General features: G+C 53.0%; 1 protein-coding gene across 1 annotated transcript; it reads left to right on the forward strand.

Annotated features, from left to right (window-relative positions):
• Positions 1-7505: 7505 nt before the first annotated feature.
• Positions 7506-14765, forward strand: LOC135983401 (serine/threonine-protein kinase pim-1-like). Its single transcript, XM_065595060.1, has 5 exons — positions 7506-7767; positions 8148-8254; positions 8486-8536; positions 8689-9055; positions 12529-14765. The coding sequence occupies exons 1-5, from the start codon at positions 7686-7688 to the stop codon at positions 12726-12728; spliced, it is 807 nt and encodes a 268-aa protein (XP_065451132.1). The 5' UTR covers positions 7506-7685; the 3' UTR covers positions 12729-14765.
• Positions 14766-15430: the final 665 nt, after the last annotated feature.

The following is a 15430-nucleotide window of genomic DNA, read 5'->3' on the forward strand; positions in this document are numbered from 1 at the left end:
TCAGAATCCTTCTCAATGCAAACCCTGGGCCAGCATGAGCCCGGAGTAACTCTTGACTTCGCTGGCGTCGCGCTGTGCCGGAGCCTTCTCGCCTTACATAGCATGTTGGCCAGAGCCCCTCTTCACTTGGAGGTTTATACCAGCGGCACTGAAAGCACAATCGGGCCTAGCATACCTGTCCGTGCCACACTGGGTGAGCAGCACCAGTTCCCCTAAATGCTCCTCCACTGGCCCTTACAAACCCCACCCCCAGCCGTAAATACCTGACCCCAGTGGGAGCTCCCTAACCGCTCGCACGCTTTTTATTCCGTCCCATCACTCCCTAGCATGGTTATCCCCAGAACCAGTATTACCATAAACTTTGTAGGATTCCCTTCCCACTCTGTGCTTACTAGTGACAGACCTGGGCTGGAGACAAACGCCCTCAGGGTTCTGTGAGGCTTTCGAGCTGAGGGCTGGAGTCATCTCTAGGACTTCTGGTTCTTTTAATGGGGGCTTCCTCCCATCCCTCTTGCTCTGCTTCGGCCCGTGGCCAGCTTCCTCCCATCCTACTCTGTCAATGAGACTCAGCTGTGGAGGGCCTGATGGGGGGATTTAGTCTCAATAGGGCCTTGCCTTCTCCGCTGAGGCGGCTGACCATGCGGCCTGAGTCACTGCTGATTGTGATGCTTGTGTGAGGTGAATACCTGGCTGCTGGGAGTTGGGCTGAGTCCCACCAAACTCATGTCACACAGGAATGGGGAGCTGGCCTCAGAGAGCTGGATCCTGGCTCCCTTTGCTGATTGGTGCCTTTCCTGAGCTTGCTGACTATTTATTGAGTGAATACCCAGTCCCCTCAGGCAGCAGGTGGCATTTCATCCCCTCCCTCAGTCTGTGTATTGCCCTATATTTGTCCTGCTTGGCTCATGCCTTCCTCTATGTGCGTCATTGGCACATGCTAGCGGGACTCCATAGCTATCATTTTAGAGTGACATTCGTCCAAGGCCTTGGCACTACTTAAGTCCTCAAAATAGGCCTTAAGGGCAGGACTTTCCGACACGTTTGCACACTGGGGACTGGGGACTGCTGAAATCTGACCCTTACTTAGGTGCCTGAATGAGCTTATTGGAAAACCATGTCCCAGTTGCAGGTGCTGAGTCCTTGACTATCTGTCCCTGTGTTCATTTGCTGGTCTAGCCCCATGTGGGCCCTCTGCCCTGGGGTGCATTTCACCTTTCATGGGAAAACCAGGATTTGGGCAGAATAAAACCTTAAAGTCAAACTTTTCCTCTCCTGCCCCACTGCAAGATGGCAAGTAAGGGGTTAAAACCTGGGCACCACCTTCCTTTGGGGAGCAGTAATTGGGATGCTGGCTTAGCCCATCAGGGAGGAGGGGAATGTCTTGTAACTAGGGCTGATTTCATCTGAGTCATTCCCTATCCCTATCCTGAGGCCTGGATGGAACAGATGGATTGCGAAGGACCCAATCCAGTGACCGCTGACATGGAAAGGAATCTTTCCACAGACTTCAGTGGGAGTTGGGGCAGACCCTGAGCACTTAGACCAGATTTTCAAGCATGTCCACAGATTCAGGGTGGCCCAGTTCCCCGGGCCACAGTAAGTAGGCCTGATTTGCAGAAATGCTGAACATTCACAGCCCCCATTGGCTTCTGCTGCACTTATAGGCGCTTCATGCTTCTGAAAATCAGGCACCAAGGTGGTCGCCGCTTTAGAAAACATTGACCTTTGGACTCACTGTGCCAGAGTTTCTCCCTCTGCAAACCAGGACTAGTGATATTGATCTGACCTCCTGCTGATTGTGAAGTTGTGAGGTTTAGTGCATTCGTGGTTTGCCAAGGGCTATGAGCGCCTCTGCTACCGGAGCAAAGCTGTGTTGTCTCTCGGTGACATGATTTGTCAGTTGTGCCAGATGTGGTTCTGGGACTTAGCTAAAACCCAGGAAGGAAGTCTTAGGACTGTGTCTGTTGGGGGTAATGACTTACCCATGGAGGGAGCTACCCTAATCTCCAAACATTTGTCTGGGAACAAAGGGGAAGAAATTCCAAACCTGGTGACTGTTAAGAATGTTAATCTGCTGGGGAAGAGTTTGTCTCCAATCTTCTGTCTGAGGAGCAGACAGAATGTGCCTCTCAGTTTATGCTTATTGAGGATATGTCAGTTGTCTCAGAAGTTGTTCTGGACTCAAGTGAAACCCAGAAAGATGCTCAGGAAGATGTTTCTCTAGAGCAACCCCTAGCTGCAAAGGGAAAGGACAAACTTTCTGGGGAAAATGAATTATTGCCTAAAAGTGCTTCTGAAGGAGTAAAACCTCAGGCTAGCTTTTGCAAGCAGTTTGCTGCAACTGAAGGGTGTGGAAGTGGGTTGATTGAGTTAGCTCAGAATGAATCCTTGCCTGTAGCAAGCAACAGTGTAGGTGCTGAGGAATTTGGTTCAGTTTCTAGCTGCCAAAGTTTCTCAGCTGTGTATGAATCCACTGACTTTGTTTTAGAAAAATCCAGGGTGGAAGCCATCCCTACTAAAACCAACACTGCCTCTGTCACTGCTAAGCGGCTCTTTACACACACCTGGGATGGCTGCAGCTCTATTGTGAATCGGGCCAGCCCCAATATTTATCAGATAGAAATCCTGAATGGGAGAAATGGAAAACCCTGGCAGAAATGTTTTCATTCTTCACAGCTCAAAGAATGGAAGGATAAACCACCTGACCCTCAAGACTGTCTTCTCCATCCTGTCGGCCACCCTTCTTGGCCAGCAAGAAGGAACGGCTTTGAGCCGTTGGCAAATATGCATCGAGTGGGCTCGTCAGTGCCTACCTCGATGTTGAGACAGGAAAAGGCCAGAAAAGTCCTTAACTTATTATGGCCATCCTCACATAGGTCGCTGCTTCATGTTCACCCTGTAATATTGGTCCCCGTCTCTCCCAGTATATACGGGGGGAGTGTGGGAAGTTTTTGTCTCTTCTCCCCTCACAGGTCCCGTACACGAGCCATGACATCTCACCGGTGCACCAGCACCCTGCTGTTCATAGGTGTCTGAAGTCTGATACTGTCCAGGCTCTATGCTGTATCTGTGATCCCTCTGAACCTCTGGAGGTGCCTGCCAGCTGGAGCCCAGAAAGTAAAATTGCTGTGCCACATGTATGGATTCTATGGGACTGGGAGCAACCCCCTGGCCCTGCAGCATCGCTATCAGTTCTACGCTGTTGGCAACTCCTCGGGTTGCCCCTGGAAAAGCATTGCCAATTGCACTCAGAGTGCCACCGGAGAGTCACTCAATTTTTGTTATGAAACTAAGACCACTCCAGACTCCACCCCATTCTTCTGTAAGCCGTTGTGGTCTCAAACAGCACCCTCAAACACACCCAGTGACAGCCTCCTGGGTGCCGGAAGGTGCAGGGTAGCCCTGGTTTCCTCCGCTGTTTGGGGAACAACCATGCCCCTACCTGTCATCATTGTCATTGGAACTCAGACACCTCCGTTACCCAGAGAGGAACTGCAGCTGTCTCTGATCACACTAGCAGGCAAGAATATCACACGGTTCCTCATAAACTGGGAACTGCTGAACTGGACTTTAGCTGGACATGACCTGACTCAGCAAGGTCCCCCAGACTGGGTAGTTCCATTAAAGGGGCACACATTTTGACAAGCTCATGCCAGCAATTTGGTTTAAATTCACATTGCACCTGCATGTGCTCCCTTGATTGGAACTAGCCATAAGGGTTGGGATGAATGGGTAACCTGGGAATAAGTCTCAATGTTCCTTAGATGTTATCCAGGAAGAGGGGTCTGTTATTGTCTATGTTGGTAAAGCATGTGTGTGTGTGTGTAAGGACAAGATGTAATATTGTATTAATTAATGGACATTGGGTCCAACCCATGGTGCCTTATGTTAATCGCTGTTTCTATAATGTAACCACCATTGTTAGTTGTGATATTAAGTTTACTGTGCCTATATGAACTGTACAACATTTAAATGCCTATCCTGAGCTCTACAAGGAGGTTTCCCCCATTTCACTGGAAATGGGTCTCATTGCCATTAAGGTAAAAACACAGGCCATCACTCTTGGTGGGGGATTTTGCTTGGGTGGAGCCCCAGTGCAACAGGTCTTTTGAATATCATGCTTCACCCCATTGTGGTGATCATTGGTTCCCAAATTATACTAGCAATTGGTCTGCTTCTGCTGGTTTATTGGATACAACCACTGATGCGGTGGCTGCAATGGATGGAAGATCAGACCCGGTACCACGGAGCAAGGATGTGATGTGGATACTCGCTCAGCGCAAGCACCCCATCAACGGGGGGACTTGATACCAGACACCTCTGTGTTCCTGGGGAACCAGGGTGCAGTATCCAGCCTGACTCATGAAAGACCCCCCTCCCCCCCCGCCTCTGCTTAAACCAAAACCCATCAGAGGAAGAAAACTTGCAGAGAGCAGTGAAGGGTGTTGGGAGACACACCTAGACCCTTCCTGACAAGGGTGACAAGATTAAGACCTCTCCATTAGCATACAGAATGGAGAGCAGAGACAACTCCTCTAGCCTCATCTGCATGAAAGATGGGACAGGAAGACATGTCAATTTACATCCAGAATGGAGAACAGAGAACCACACTGAATTCTGGGACCAGAAAAAGCAGGGAAGCACTGCATCCTGGGAATCTCTGCTCCAGATGCTAATGAACCTATGCCTGCACACACACCCAGCTCATCAGTTATCAGACCAATTCTAGTAATGAATCCTTAATTGATATCCAAATACTGAAGCAGCCTAGTTGTATTGTGAGCTCCCTGGAAGAAAACACCACCCATAGCCCAGAGTGATCAGCTCCTATTGTCTAGTCTAAAGAAAACCCTTGAGTTATCAGCTTACCTATAAACAAATCTAGTGTTCTCCCTTGAACCATTGTATTTTCTCTACAAAAATCCCTACTCACCCTCTAGTCAGGGTTCTGATGCTTAGATCCAAACTATGCATCAGTTCCACTGGAACTCCATCATCTCCTCACTGATCGTGCTGGGGACTCTGCCTGCCTCTTGCCCTCAGGACCCTCAGTTACCACCATCATCTGGGAACCCCGACCAGTTCAAGCTTCAGGGAGCGGTGAGACCCCCTTCTCTCTCTCTCTCTCTCTCTGTTTTCCTGTCTACTTTAGGTATTAGCCTTTAATCATGTATGTTATGTTGGTTTAGCTCTCCTTGTGTAGTTATCACTATTGTTCAATAAATAACTTCTATGGTTAAGTTGGTTGCTTCTCTCTCTCTCTTGCTGAACTTTACTCGTTTGTATTTTTAGCTTCCCCCATTCACTCTACAGCAACGCTTCTTTTACCTATGCTAAAGATCCCTGCAGCGCCCAAAATACTGTAGGGTTTGCTCATCGAGTAGGTTACTGCCAGTACAATTGTGTTGGGGGAGTGGGGATAGGGACGTTCTGAATTTGGGCCGCATAAGGGTAACAGCTTGAAAGTGCTGCTTGACCCAGTCCATGGAGCCCAGGGGCATATAAGGAGAGAGAGCTTGAAAGTGCTGCTTTCTCCAGCCCAGTGAGCCCAGAGACATATAAAGGGTCAGCTTGACAGTGCTGATTGACCTGGTCCGCTCAGACTTGCTCTGTTAATGTAAGTGTGGGTGTGTGGGTGTTCATCTGGTTCTGGGGTGGGAGTAACCCAGCCTTAGGGACCCTAGGTCCTGCAAGATAGGTCCATTGGGAGGGGACTTGCAGAAGGGAGAAGTAGAGCTCCATATGTAAACACAAGTGACACAAGCAGTACATTGACAGGATTACAGAACCCCCTTCCCCAGAGGAGTAACCCGAATAAATGAGCATACCCCAAAGTAATGGGCACATCTGGTAACAATTGGCACCAACGGCCAAGGGACGGGGTGGATTTTCCATCTCTTGATGTTGTCCAATCAGGCCTGGGTGCCTTCTGGAAGACATGCTTTAGCCAAACACAAGTTATTGGACTCAGTACAAGAGTAACTGCAATTCTCTGGGCAGTGATTCCCAACTAGGGATCTGCAGCCCCCTGGGTAGCCGTGAGCAGGTTTCAAGGGGATCTGCCCCAGGCGGCGGGACTCGGGGGAGGGAGCGCTACCTCCGCCCTTTTACTCACCTCAGCGGGCCACCCAGCCTGTTGTTCAGTACCAGCAACGCGTTTCACACCAAGTAAGTAAAAAAAAAAAATCTTTTTTTTTATTTTTGTACCTCTGTGGCACAGGTGGGCCGAGGAGTTTTTATAGCATGTTGTGGGGGCCTCAGAAAGAAAAAAGTTGTGAACTCATGATATAGAGGAGGTCAGACTAGGTCAGAGGTTCTCAAACTGGGGGTCGGGACCCCTCAGGAGGTCGCAAGGTTATTACATGGGGGGTCGCGAGCTGTCAGCCTCCATCCCAAACCCTGCTTCGCCTCCCGCATTTAGAATGGTGTTAAATATATATAAAAAGTGTTTTTAATTTATAAGGGGGGTCACACTCAGAGACTTGCTATCTGAAAGGGGTCACCGGTACAAAAGTTTGAGAACCACTGGACTGGGTAATCTAATGGTCCCTTCTGACTTTAAAGGCTATGGAAGTATGAAACTCTGAACCTTTCTGTTCTAATAGGACTCAAGAGACAGCACACGTGCCCCCCACTTTTCCCCTGCCTTGGAGGGGCTGATCTCGCTGCAGCTGGGAGCTACAAAATTAACTTTCAACTTTCACTTGGCTTTAAGTTCCTTCCCCTGCTTGGCTGGGCACAGGAGGGAGAACTGATTCTTGTCCCTTCACTTTCAGTCTTGTTCAGAATCGAAAGATGGCCTTTGTCTTTGGCCCACTTCCAGCTGGGAGGCTCCTGCTGGCACCTAGGGGGTGGCTGGTTCAGGAGAAAAGAGAAGCTCTGTAAGGTGTATAAAGCAGGGTGGTGTAGGTGGCCTGGCTTCTTATCAGCTGTAGAATTGTACTGCCCTCTGGTGTTAGCATGTCCCGTTTAGGCACTGAAACAAAGAGCCAGATTTTCATGTGCTCAGTGCTTGGCTCTTCTGAAAATCTGACCCCAGTCGTGTCTGCTGAGCCCTAGAAAATCTGGTCCTAGGAATCTCTGTCTAACTTTAAAAAAGACACGTCCTCGCCTCACTTGAATGTTAAAGAGAAAGACTGGGGGCCATTCTCCTTCACCTTACACCTTGTGTAAATCATTCAGACTCACGCACAGTGGGCAAACGATGCAAGCAAAGCAGCCTGCCAGCAGTTTATACTGACTTTCTGCTCACTTAGCCCTGGTGTAAGTGACCACGCATGGTGCAGAGAAATGGAGAATCAGACCCATTCTCTTCTTGAATTTTTACACAAATAATAGTATTTTGCCCACCTAGAACACCTTCCTTCTCAGGTCTTCACAGCACTTTTGAGAGTATTGAAGGAATCCTCTCGACTCCCTCTTCCCCCCCCTTTCATCCCCCTCAGTCTCTGCCCCATCCCCCCCCCGCGCCATATTCTCCCCTTCCCCCGACCCCTCCCCCCTCTTGGTCCCATTCGCGTCCCCTCCCTTCCCCCCGGCCTCCGCCCCTCCCGCACTAGCCCGGACCCCACCCCCTTGGTTCCGACCCGGCGGGGCTGTGAGCCGAGCCACTGGCGCCCGGTTTGGTTCAGGCGGTGCCGGTTCCGGTCCCGGCCCCGGCCCTGGAGCAAGGGGACGGGGCGGGGATGCTGCTCTCCAAGCTCAATTCGCTGGCCCACCTGTGCTCTGGGTCCAGCGGGGAGCTGCACCCGGCCAAGCTACAGCAAGGTGAGGCCTGGTTCAGTTCGGATCGACAGCAGGGGGTGACTCCGGAGTGGGGGTGCCCCAGAGCGGTCTGGGTTCGGTTCGGGAGGAGCCCCGTCCTGCTGGGCATTGGGGAGGTTCGGTTCGAGATGGGTAGGTTCAGAGAGGAGTCTGGTTCGGTTCGGGGGAGGGATGTGGGTCTGGTCCGGTTTGGGGGGTTCGGTCTGAGGAGGGCTGGGGGGTCTGATCCAGTTTGGTCTGGGGAGGGATGTGAGGCTGGTTCAGTTCGGAGAGGGAGGTCGTTCTGAGGAGGGATGTGGGGTTGCTGTGGTTTGGAGGGTTGGCCGGGTCTTTTGAGGACACAGCTGGTTCTGATCCCGGTGTCTCTGCCTCTCTGCCTGCAGGGAAGGACAAGGAGCCCCTGGAGAAGCTGTACCAGGTGGGCCCACTGCTGGGCAGTGGTGGCTTTGGTTCTGTCTACTCGGGCACCCGCCTGTCAGACGGCGCCCCGGTGAGTAGAGCCTGGACAGTGACCCCCACCCCCACCCCTGCAGCCCGCTCCCCATGCATGCTGCTCTATTGATCTCCACCTTTGCATCCCTTACCCAGTTACATCTCCTTTGCTTTGCCCTGGCATAACCACCATCTTGCATCCCTTCCATTGGTCCCTTGTTTGCCTCCCCTCTTTCTGGGGTTGCCTGACCTGATTCTGATTGTCTGTCTGGTTCTGTTTGTGTTCTAGGTAGCCATCAAGCACGTGGCCCGGGACTGGATTTCTGACTGGGGAGAGCTGGTAAGTGTCTAGGGCAGGAATATCTGCTGTGGCTCTGCATTGCATGGTCATGGCTCTGTAGTTAAGGTTGCAGCCGGTGTCGTAGGTAGCTCTTGACTTTGTGGGTCGATTTGCCTGCCTCTGATGGAGATCTCCTTTCTCTCTCTGTGCAGCCTGGCGGGAGCAGAGTGCCCATGGAGATCCTGCTCCTGAAGAAAGTGGGCTCAGGCTTCCGCGGGGTCATTCGGCTCTTGGACTGGTTTGAGAGACCGGACAGCTTTGTCTTGGTTTTGGAGCGACCGGATCCTGTGCAGGACCTGTTTGACTTCATCACGGAGCGGGGTGCTCTCCCTGAGGAGCTGGCCTGCAGCTTTTTCCGCCAGGTCCTGGAGGCGGTTCGGCACTGTCATAGCTGTGGGGTATTGCACCGGGATATCAAGGACGAGAACATCCTGATTGATCTGAACAGCGGGGAACTGAAACTGATAGATTTTGGGTCTGGGGCATTACTCAAGGACACAGTGTACACTGATTTTGATGGTGAGTGTCTATTTCCATCCCCTTCTATTTTATCTGCGTAGGGAGGGAAGCCAGGGAATTTCCTCTCTGAAATGGGTTGTTCCTTCCTGTAAACGTTCAGTAACTTCCCAGCCAGGGAATGTTTTGTTCCCTCCTCCCCCTGCCATTGTCATTTGCTAAATATACTGTTGTATGATCTGCAGCTTTGATACTGTTGGGGTTTTCCTCCCTGCCTTGTATCCAAAAAGCATTTCACAAATGTGTTTGCCCCTTTGTTGGGTGTTAACCGCAGGCACTGGTGGTAGCTGCCCATGTCACACAGGGGGCAGCGGGGGCAGGGGAGGCACAGGGCAGAAATTGGGTGTGAACTCACCAGCATCAATCTTTGGAGTCCCTGTTAGCAATGAGAGGAGAAAGTTGGACTCTGGTTCCAATGGTTTGGTTTTCTCTAGGTCCATCATATTTGTAGCATTTCAGGAGGGATCTGGCTGGTATTCCACCCTCCTGGGGTGGTGCAAACAGGATCTGCCTCACCTCATAGATGGGGAAAGATTGAGTTAAACCTGTCTGCAGCCATGGCTGCTTAGATGCTGGATCCTAACCTAATCTAGCAGCTAGAATGCAGGGGGAGGGGATGTTTTGCCCCCACTGCCCCAAGGATAAAGAAGAGGGCTCTTGTACAGTTTCTTTCTGTGAGGCTGGATGGACATCCAGTGTGGGGAGTGGATCAAGAGGAGAAGCTGCTGTCTCCGCCATCTCGCTAAATTATTCATTTCATTGGAAAGTTGTGTTTTGTCACGGGATGAATGTTGTGAAATAGGATCTGCGGGAGATCTGCTTACAGCTGGATCCCTTTCCTCTGCTGCCCAAAGGCACCTGAGTCAAATCTTTGGGGAGGGGGGAGCTCCAGACCCAGGGAGGAGTGTTTGACCTTGGAGCAGGGGTGCAGGGATCTGTGTGGGGGACAAATAACCAGAACTGCCTTGTGCTGCTGGCGGCAGACATTCTTTCTGACCGGGAAGGCATATTCCGGGTAGGGCCGTTGAGTTTCAAAAAAAAAAAAAAATCACAGTTTGTTGTTGAGAGTTTGTTTTGCTTCTGCCGGGCTGCATTTTTTGTTTTTAATTTAACGGTTGATGACAAGGGATGGGTTTGCACCTTCTCTTCTGCGGAACTTCCCAAGCTACTGGTGCCCCCTGGTGGCACATCAGGTTATTTTTTACAACCCAAAGTTTGTAAACAACAGTCACGTGGCCAGGAACCAGACTGAGCTCTGACCTCAGTCTCCTCTTCCTGCCAGAAGGGAAGAGATCAAATACAACAAAGGCAAAGGGGGTAAGCATCTGCAGAGGCCAGAAGCAGGGTGGAATCTGAGTTCCTGCCTTACTTGATGTCTTGCCAGTAGACTTTTTTGATGTCTTATGGGCACATCCATGAGTGTCCCTGACCTGCTGAGTCCTGGAATATGAACTGAGTGAGGACCAGAGAATTAGCAAGAACGGTTCGCTTGGGGAAACTGGCTGTGGAGGGGGAGGGAAGGTACTGATTTGAATAGCTGTCTTATTCACTGTGTCACCGTGTTCTGAGTGCCTTCAGTTGCGATCTGGGCTGTGCTGGGGGAAATACTTGAATCTTCCCACACCTCTGCTTCTCCAAGATTTACCTGGGTTTATTTTATAGTCCCCTTTTTAAGGAACAGGTCAGAAGCACCCACGGGTGAAACCAATGCATTCTGGCTAGTTGTTTCCGAGGTATGCTGTTAATGGGAACTTTCCTTCCTCAGCTCTTTGCTTTGAGCCTCAGAAGCCAGAGCGTCCTCACAGATGCACAAACAATACAACCCAATAGAGCTGTAAATGTGTACAGAATTATACAGGAGCGAAGCGGTTAAGTTGAAGGGCTTGATTTGTGCCATGTCCGTCATTGCTCGTTCCAAGTGGCCAACCTCAAAGATCAGGTAGATGTTGGTCACTAGTATCATGTAGACAGCAGCTACAGTGGCCCTGGCCTTGGGGGTCATGCCACAGAACCCCACTGGACACAAGATGATCATCATGTTTTTTCCACAGGCAACGTCGCTGGCCAAGGAAACGGAAGGAGCGTCGCAGAGTAGAAAGGCAGAAAGGCAAGCTAGGAGAGACATTGGTGGGGCTTGTGGTAGGGATTAAGTGCAGTGCATCTGGTCACCCTGGCTGAGCTCAGAGTTGGAATCATTGTCAAGTGTGTTATCAGCATCACAGCAAAGGAGGGATTTGCAGGACAAGGAGCGGGTTTGTGGGGGTTTCCAGGGAGCTGTTGTGTTAATGTCAAAGGATGAATGGCCCCAGACAGTCACAGGTGTGAACATGAGCCTGTCACCACCCCAGGTCTGGGGTCCAGAGACCTCGGCCTGCTTAGTCCCATGGCAAATGCGCTCAAAAGTTCACGCCAAAGGCTGGGAATTATTGATCAGGGGACACAAGAGAAACAGGTTCAAACCCAAACCCGAAAGCCTTCTGCGATTGACGCGGAGTGGTTCTGCAGGAGAAACGATCCAATGTATCACAGGGCATTGGCTAGAGTCGCTTATTCTGTCCCTCTTAGCAGACAGGAAAGGGTTCGTTCTGTAGCCGGATTGCTGTGAATGAGGGTCACTTTCCTGGCTTTTGACCCAAGAGACCGATGCAGAAGGAGGAGAAGAGACAGGGTAGTAAAGGTGGGGCAGTACGGCTTTCCATCACCCTCTCAGGATACAAGTCACTGGCTGATACCTGGGCTGGCAGGTCAACCTCCTCCCAGCTCACTTCCCCAGGCTGGGGTGTCATCTGGCTGGTCTGGTCCCTCTCCTTCGCTGGCAGGGCAGAGCCGGGGGGGGGGACTGTCTTCTCCTGTCATGCTGGTGTTGGGCTGTGCTGATGGTCTCACATCAGGTGAAAAGCCGAGAGAGAGAGAGAGAGAGAGAGAGAGAGAGAGAGAGAGAGAGGACAGGAGGAAGACGGTGGGGGGTAAAAGGAACACACGGGGAAGGGGAAAGCCGAGCAGGTTCTCACCTGTATTAGGTGTGATCCTCGCTGTCCAGCGGCGATGGGCCGGTGTCCTCACTGGCGGGCTGCTGCGGATGTCCGGATGATCGAGGCTCGCCAACCAAGGGCAGAGCGTCTGCAGTGTCTTTGTTAGCACAAGAGAGCTCCTGCCATGCCGGCTGGGGCCATGCTACAAAGCACAAGGGCCCATGCAGCAGAGCTTTTAATGCCCCTGCAGTGCAGACATGGTTTGGCCTCATTTGCAGGATCCCTTGCCTGGAAAACGTTAGCTGGGAGTCAGTTTCTCCATCACGTCTCTGGGAGGGGAATCCAACCTGCGCTTGTGTAGCACGTTTCACACGGCCCCAGCCGTCGCCTCCTGCTGGGCTTGGGGTGGGTTTGATTTCTGGGCCCATTTCCAACCCAGGCCCCTCACAATGACCCAATCTCTTGAGACCCCCTCAGAGCTCTCCCCCTTTGCCTCCCTGACAGGGCTGGAGTCGTTTAGCCAGCAGCAGCCTGCCCTCGCTGCGGCATCCAGGCCAGGACGCAGGGAGACACCAGAGAGAACCACTGGGTCTGGCTGTGTCCAGCAGCCACAGTGGAGGGTCTCCTGTGTATCCATGACAGGCCAGCTCGGTCTCTCCCCTGCCCCGAGGGACACAGCAGTGCTGGGTGGTTGGCACCGATAGGTGAGTGTCGGCTTAGACTTGAGCTGGGCCTGAACCAAGAGCTGATCCCAGGCACGTAGAGAGTGGGAAGCTTTTTCCTCCCTGCTGACCAGCACAGTGGGGAACGCACTAGACCGGGCTGGAGGCCAGCGACCCCCTGAGCCACCCATCGCCCACCTCCCCCACTGAACCGCAGCCAGTCCCCAGGGCACGGGACACCTAGGCGCAGAGCCAGCGCTTTGATGTCCCTGGGTGGAGGTTGATCCCCTTGGTCACATGAGCCCAGTGAGGCGCTGGGAGGCCCCATTGTGGGGCAGGAAGTGGGAACAGCCTGTCGGGTGGGGGGAGGAGGGGGTCTGGCTGCACAGAGAGAGCTGTTCCTGGGAGTCAGCTGGAATGAGATCAGCAGGTCGCGGGTGTCCTGCAAAGCTCGTGCTACGGGGCGAGCCAAGGGGAGACTCGGTGGCTGGAAGCTGAAGACATTCAGGCTAAACATAAGAGGCCCTTTTTCACCGGTAAAAGGCCCTTAGCCAGTGGAACAACGCACCAGGGCGGGGTGCATTCACCATCACTTGGAATCTTGCAAAGAGATCAGCTGGGACGGGCTCAGAAGCAGGCCCCAACTCTGCCAGGAGTCATGGGCTGGATGCAGGAATCACTGGGGGGCAGTCTCCATCCGGGGCGATGCAGGAGGCCAGGCAGGCTGGTCACCGCGGTCCCTTCTGGCCTGAAGCTCTCGGAACCGGTTTCCTGCCCCGCGGGACCTGCCTCTCCCCAATTTCTGAGTTAACTCCTGAGCAAAAGGGAGGGGTAAGACTTGGAGTTGGACAACCGGCCCCCTTTAATGAGGATACGTCTGAATTACATCCCAGATGCCCCATCCACAAACATGGGCTAGTTTACCTCATTCCCCATGGGTAGGTCAGGTGAGGAAACCGAGGCACAAAGCGATTGAGGCCATTAGTATTTGTATTTCACCTAGGGGTACATCTACACTGAACCCCCCTCCCCCCATGACAGTAAGTCTCAGAGCCTGGGACAATGGGCTCAGGCTTGTGGGGTCATGCTCTGGCGTTAACAACAGCAGTGTGGACGTTCCCACTCGGGCTGGAGCCCTCCCCTCTCACCGGGTCTCAGATCCCGGGCTCCTGCCCAAGTGGGAACGTCTGCCCTGCTATTAGCCCCAGCCTGAGCCAGTTGACCCGGGCTCTGAGATTTGTGGCACGTGGTTTTCATTGCGCTGCTGACGTACCCCTGGAGACCCCAGCCGAGAGCGGGGCCCTGCCAGGCTGGACGCTGGTCACACAGGTCCTGCCTGGACGAGCTAACAGCCCGCCTCGACGAGACCACCCTCGGTTTGGGAGCCCAGCCTGAGGCACCTCAGGCGGGACGTTCCAGGGGTGCTGAGCCCCTGCAATGCCCATTGATTGCAGCTTGAGCAGAGGGCATTTGGCACTTCCTATCAGGCCTCAAGTGTCTCCAACTGGGGCTCCCCAGAACAAGGGCTCTGGCAGTCAGCCGAGAGTGGCTGGTCTGAGGTCACGCAATGAGGCAGAAGTGGAACCCAGGCGTCCTGGCTCAGTCCAATAGACCCCCAACTCCCGCTTCTGCGGCACGAGGGAAACCCTGGCACCATCTGTGTATCATAGACTCAGAGAATCATAGAAGATTAGGGTTGGAAGAGACCTCAGGAGATCATCTAGTCCCACCCCCTGCTCAAAGCAGGACCAACACCAACTAAATCATCCCAGCCAGGGCTTTGTCAAGCCAGGCCTTAAAAACCTCTAAGGATGGAGATTCCACCACCTCCCTAGGTAACCACGGCCGGCTCCAGGCACCAGCTAAAGAAACAGGTGCTTGGGGTGGCCAATACTAAGGGGCAGCACTCCGTCCGCTATTGGGGCGGCATGTCCGGGTCTTCAGCGGCAATTCGGCGGCGGGTCCCTCAGTCCCTCTCGGAGCGAAGGACCTGCCGCCAAATTGCCGCCGAAGAGTGGAGCGGCGCGATCGCGCTGCCATGGCTTTTTTTTTTTTTTTTTTTTTTTTTGCCACTTGGGGCGGCAGAAAACCTGGAGCCGGCCCTGTCGGTAACCCATTCCAGTGCTTCACCACCCTCCTAGTGAAATAGTGTTTCCTAATATCCAACCTAGACCTTCCACACTGCAACTTTAGACCACTGTAGAGTGCACCAGGCTGCAGTCTCTTGGCCGGCTCCTCCAGGGCCTCTCACTGCACTTTGCCCCTCACTAGCTCAGTCTTGCATGCCCATTCGGAGCCCCAGGAAATCGTGAGACCTCCTGGTCAACCTCCTGCGGGCGCTGGGCAGGACAACCAGCCGTCACAGCAGGAGGAGGACACTGGGCGGAGGCTGCTCTGTGACTGTTTCCGATCCCTCATTGTGTCACACCTCCACGCAGTGTCCACCGACTCTCTGCAGGCAGTGGGTGCTGTCTGGGGTTCTCTGCTCGGGCACCCCACCCGCAGCTCTGAGCTTCAACCTTTTAGCCACGCTCCCGGAGCTGGGTTTTGCCTTTGTTGTTTCCCGAATTCAGCTGTGGCCTGAGTCTATTGGTGCTTCCCCTTGGCAGAGGGTGGTCGACCTGCCTGTCCCAGCACTTGCAACAGGTGTACCCCGAGTCCTTATCCCTTGTGCTGCTGGGACGTCCCGGCCACAGGGAACGCACAAGGGCAGAAAGCAAGACCTTTGCCACAGAGGGCGTGTT

The sequence above is a fragment of the Chrysemys picta genome, chromosome 4, assembly GCF_011386835.1.
Source record: "Chrysemys picta bellii isolate R12L10 chromosome 4, ASM1138683v2, whole genome shotgun sequence".
Taxonomy (NCBI): Eukaryota; Metazoa; Chordata; order Testudines; family Emydidae; genus Chrysemys; species Chrysemys picta.

What these genes read in the sequence shown, in the direction of transcription:
- LOC135983401 (XM_065595060.1), top strand. Translation starts at nt 7,686, where the DNA reads ATGCTGCTCTCCAAGCTCAATTCGCTGGCCCACCTGTGCTCTGGGTCC. An exon ending in CCCGGCCAAGCTACAGCAAG is followed by an intron (nt 7,768 to 8,147) that starts GTGAGGCCTGGT and finishes CTCTGCCTGCAG; the next exon opens with GGAAGGACAAGGAGCCCCTG. An exon ending in AGTGTACACTGATTTTGATG is followed by an intron (nt 9,056 to 12,528) that starts GTGAGTGTCTAT and finishes CCTCCCTGACAG; the next exon opens with GGCTGGAGTCGTTTAGCCAG.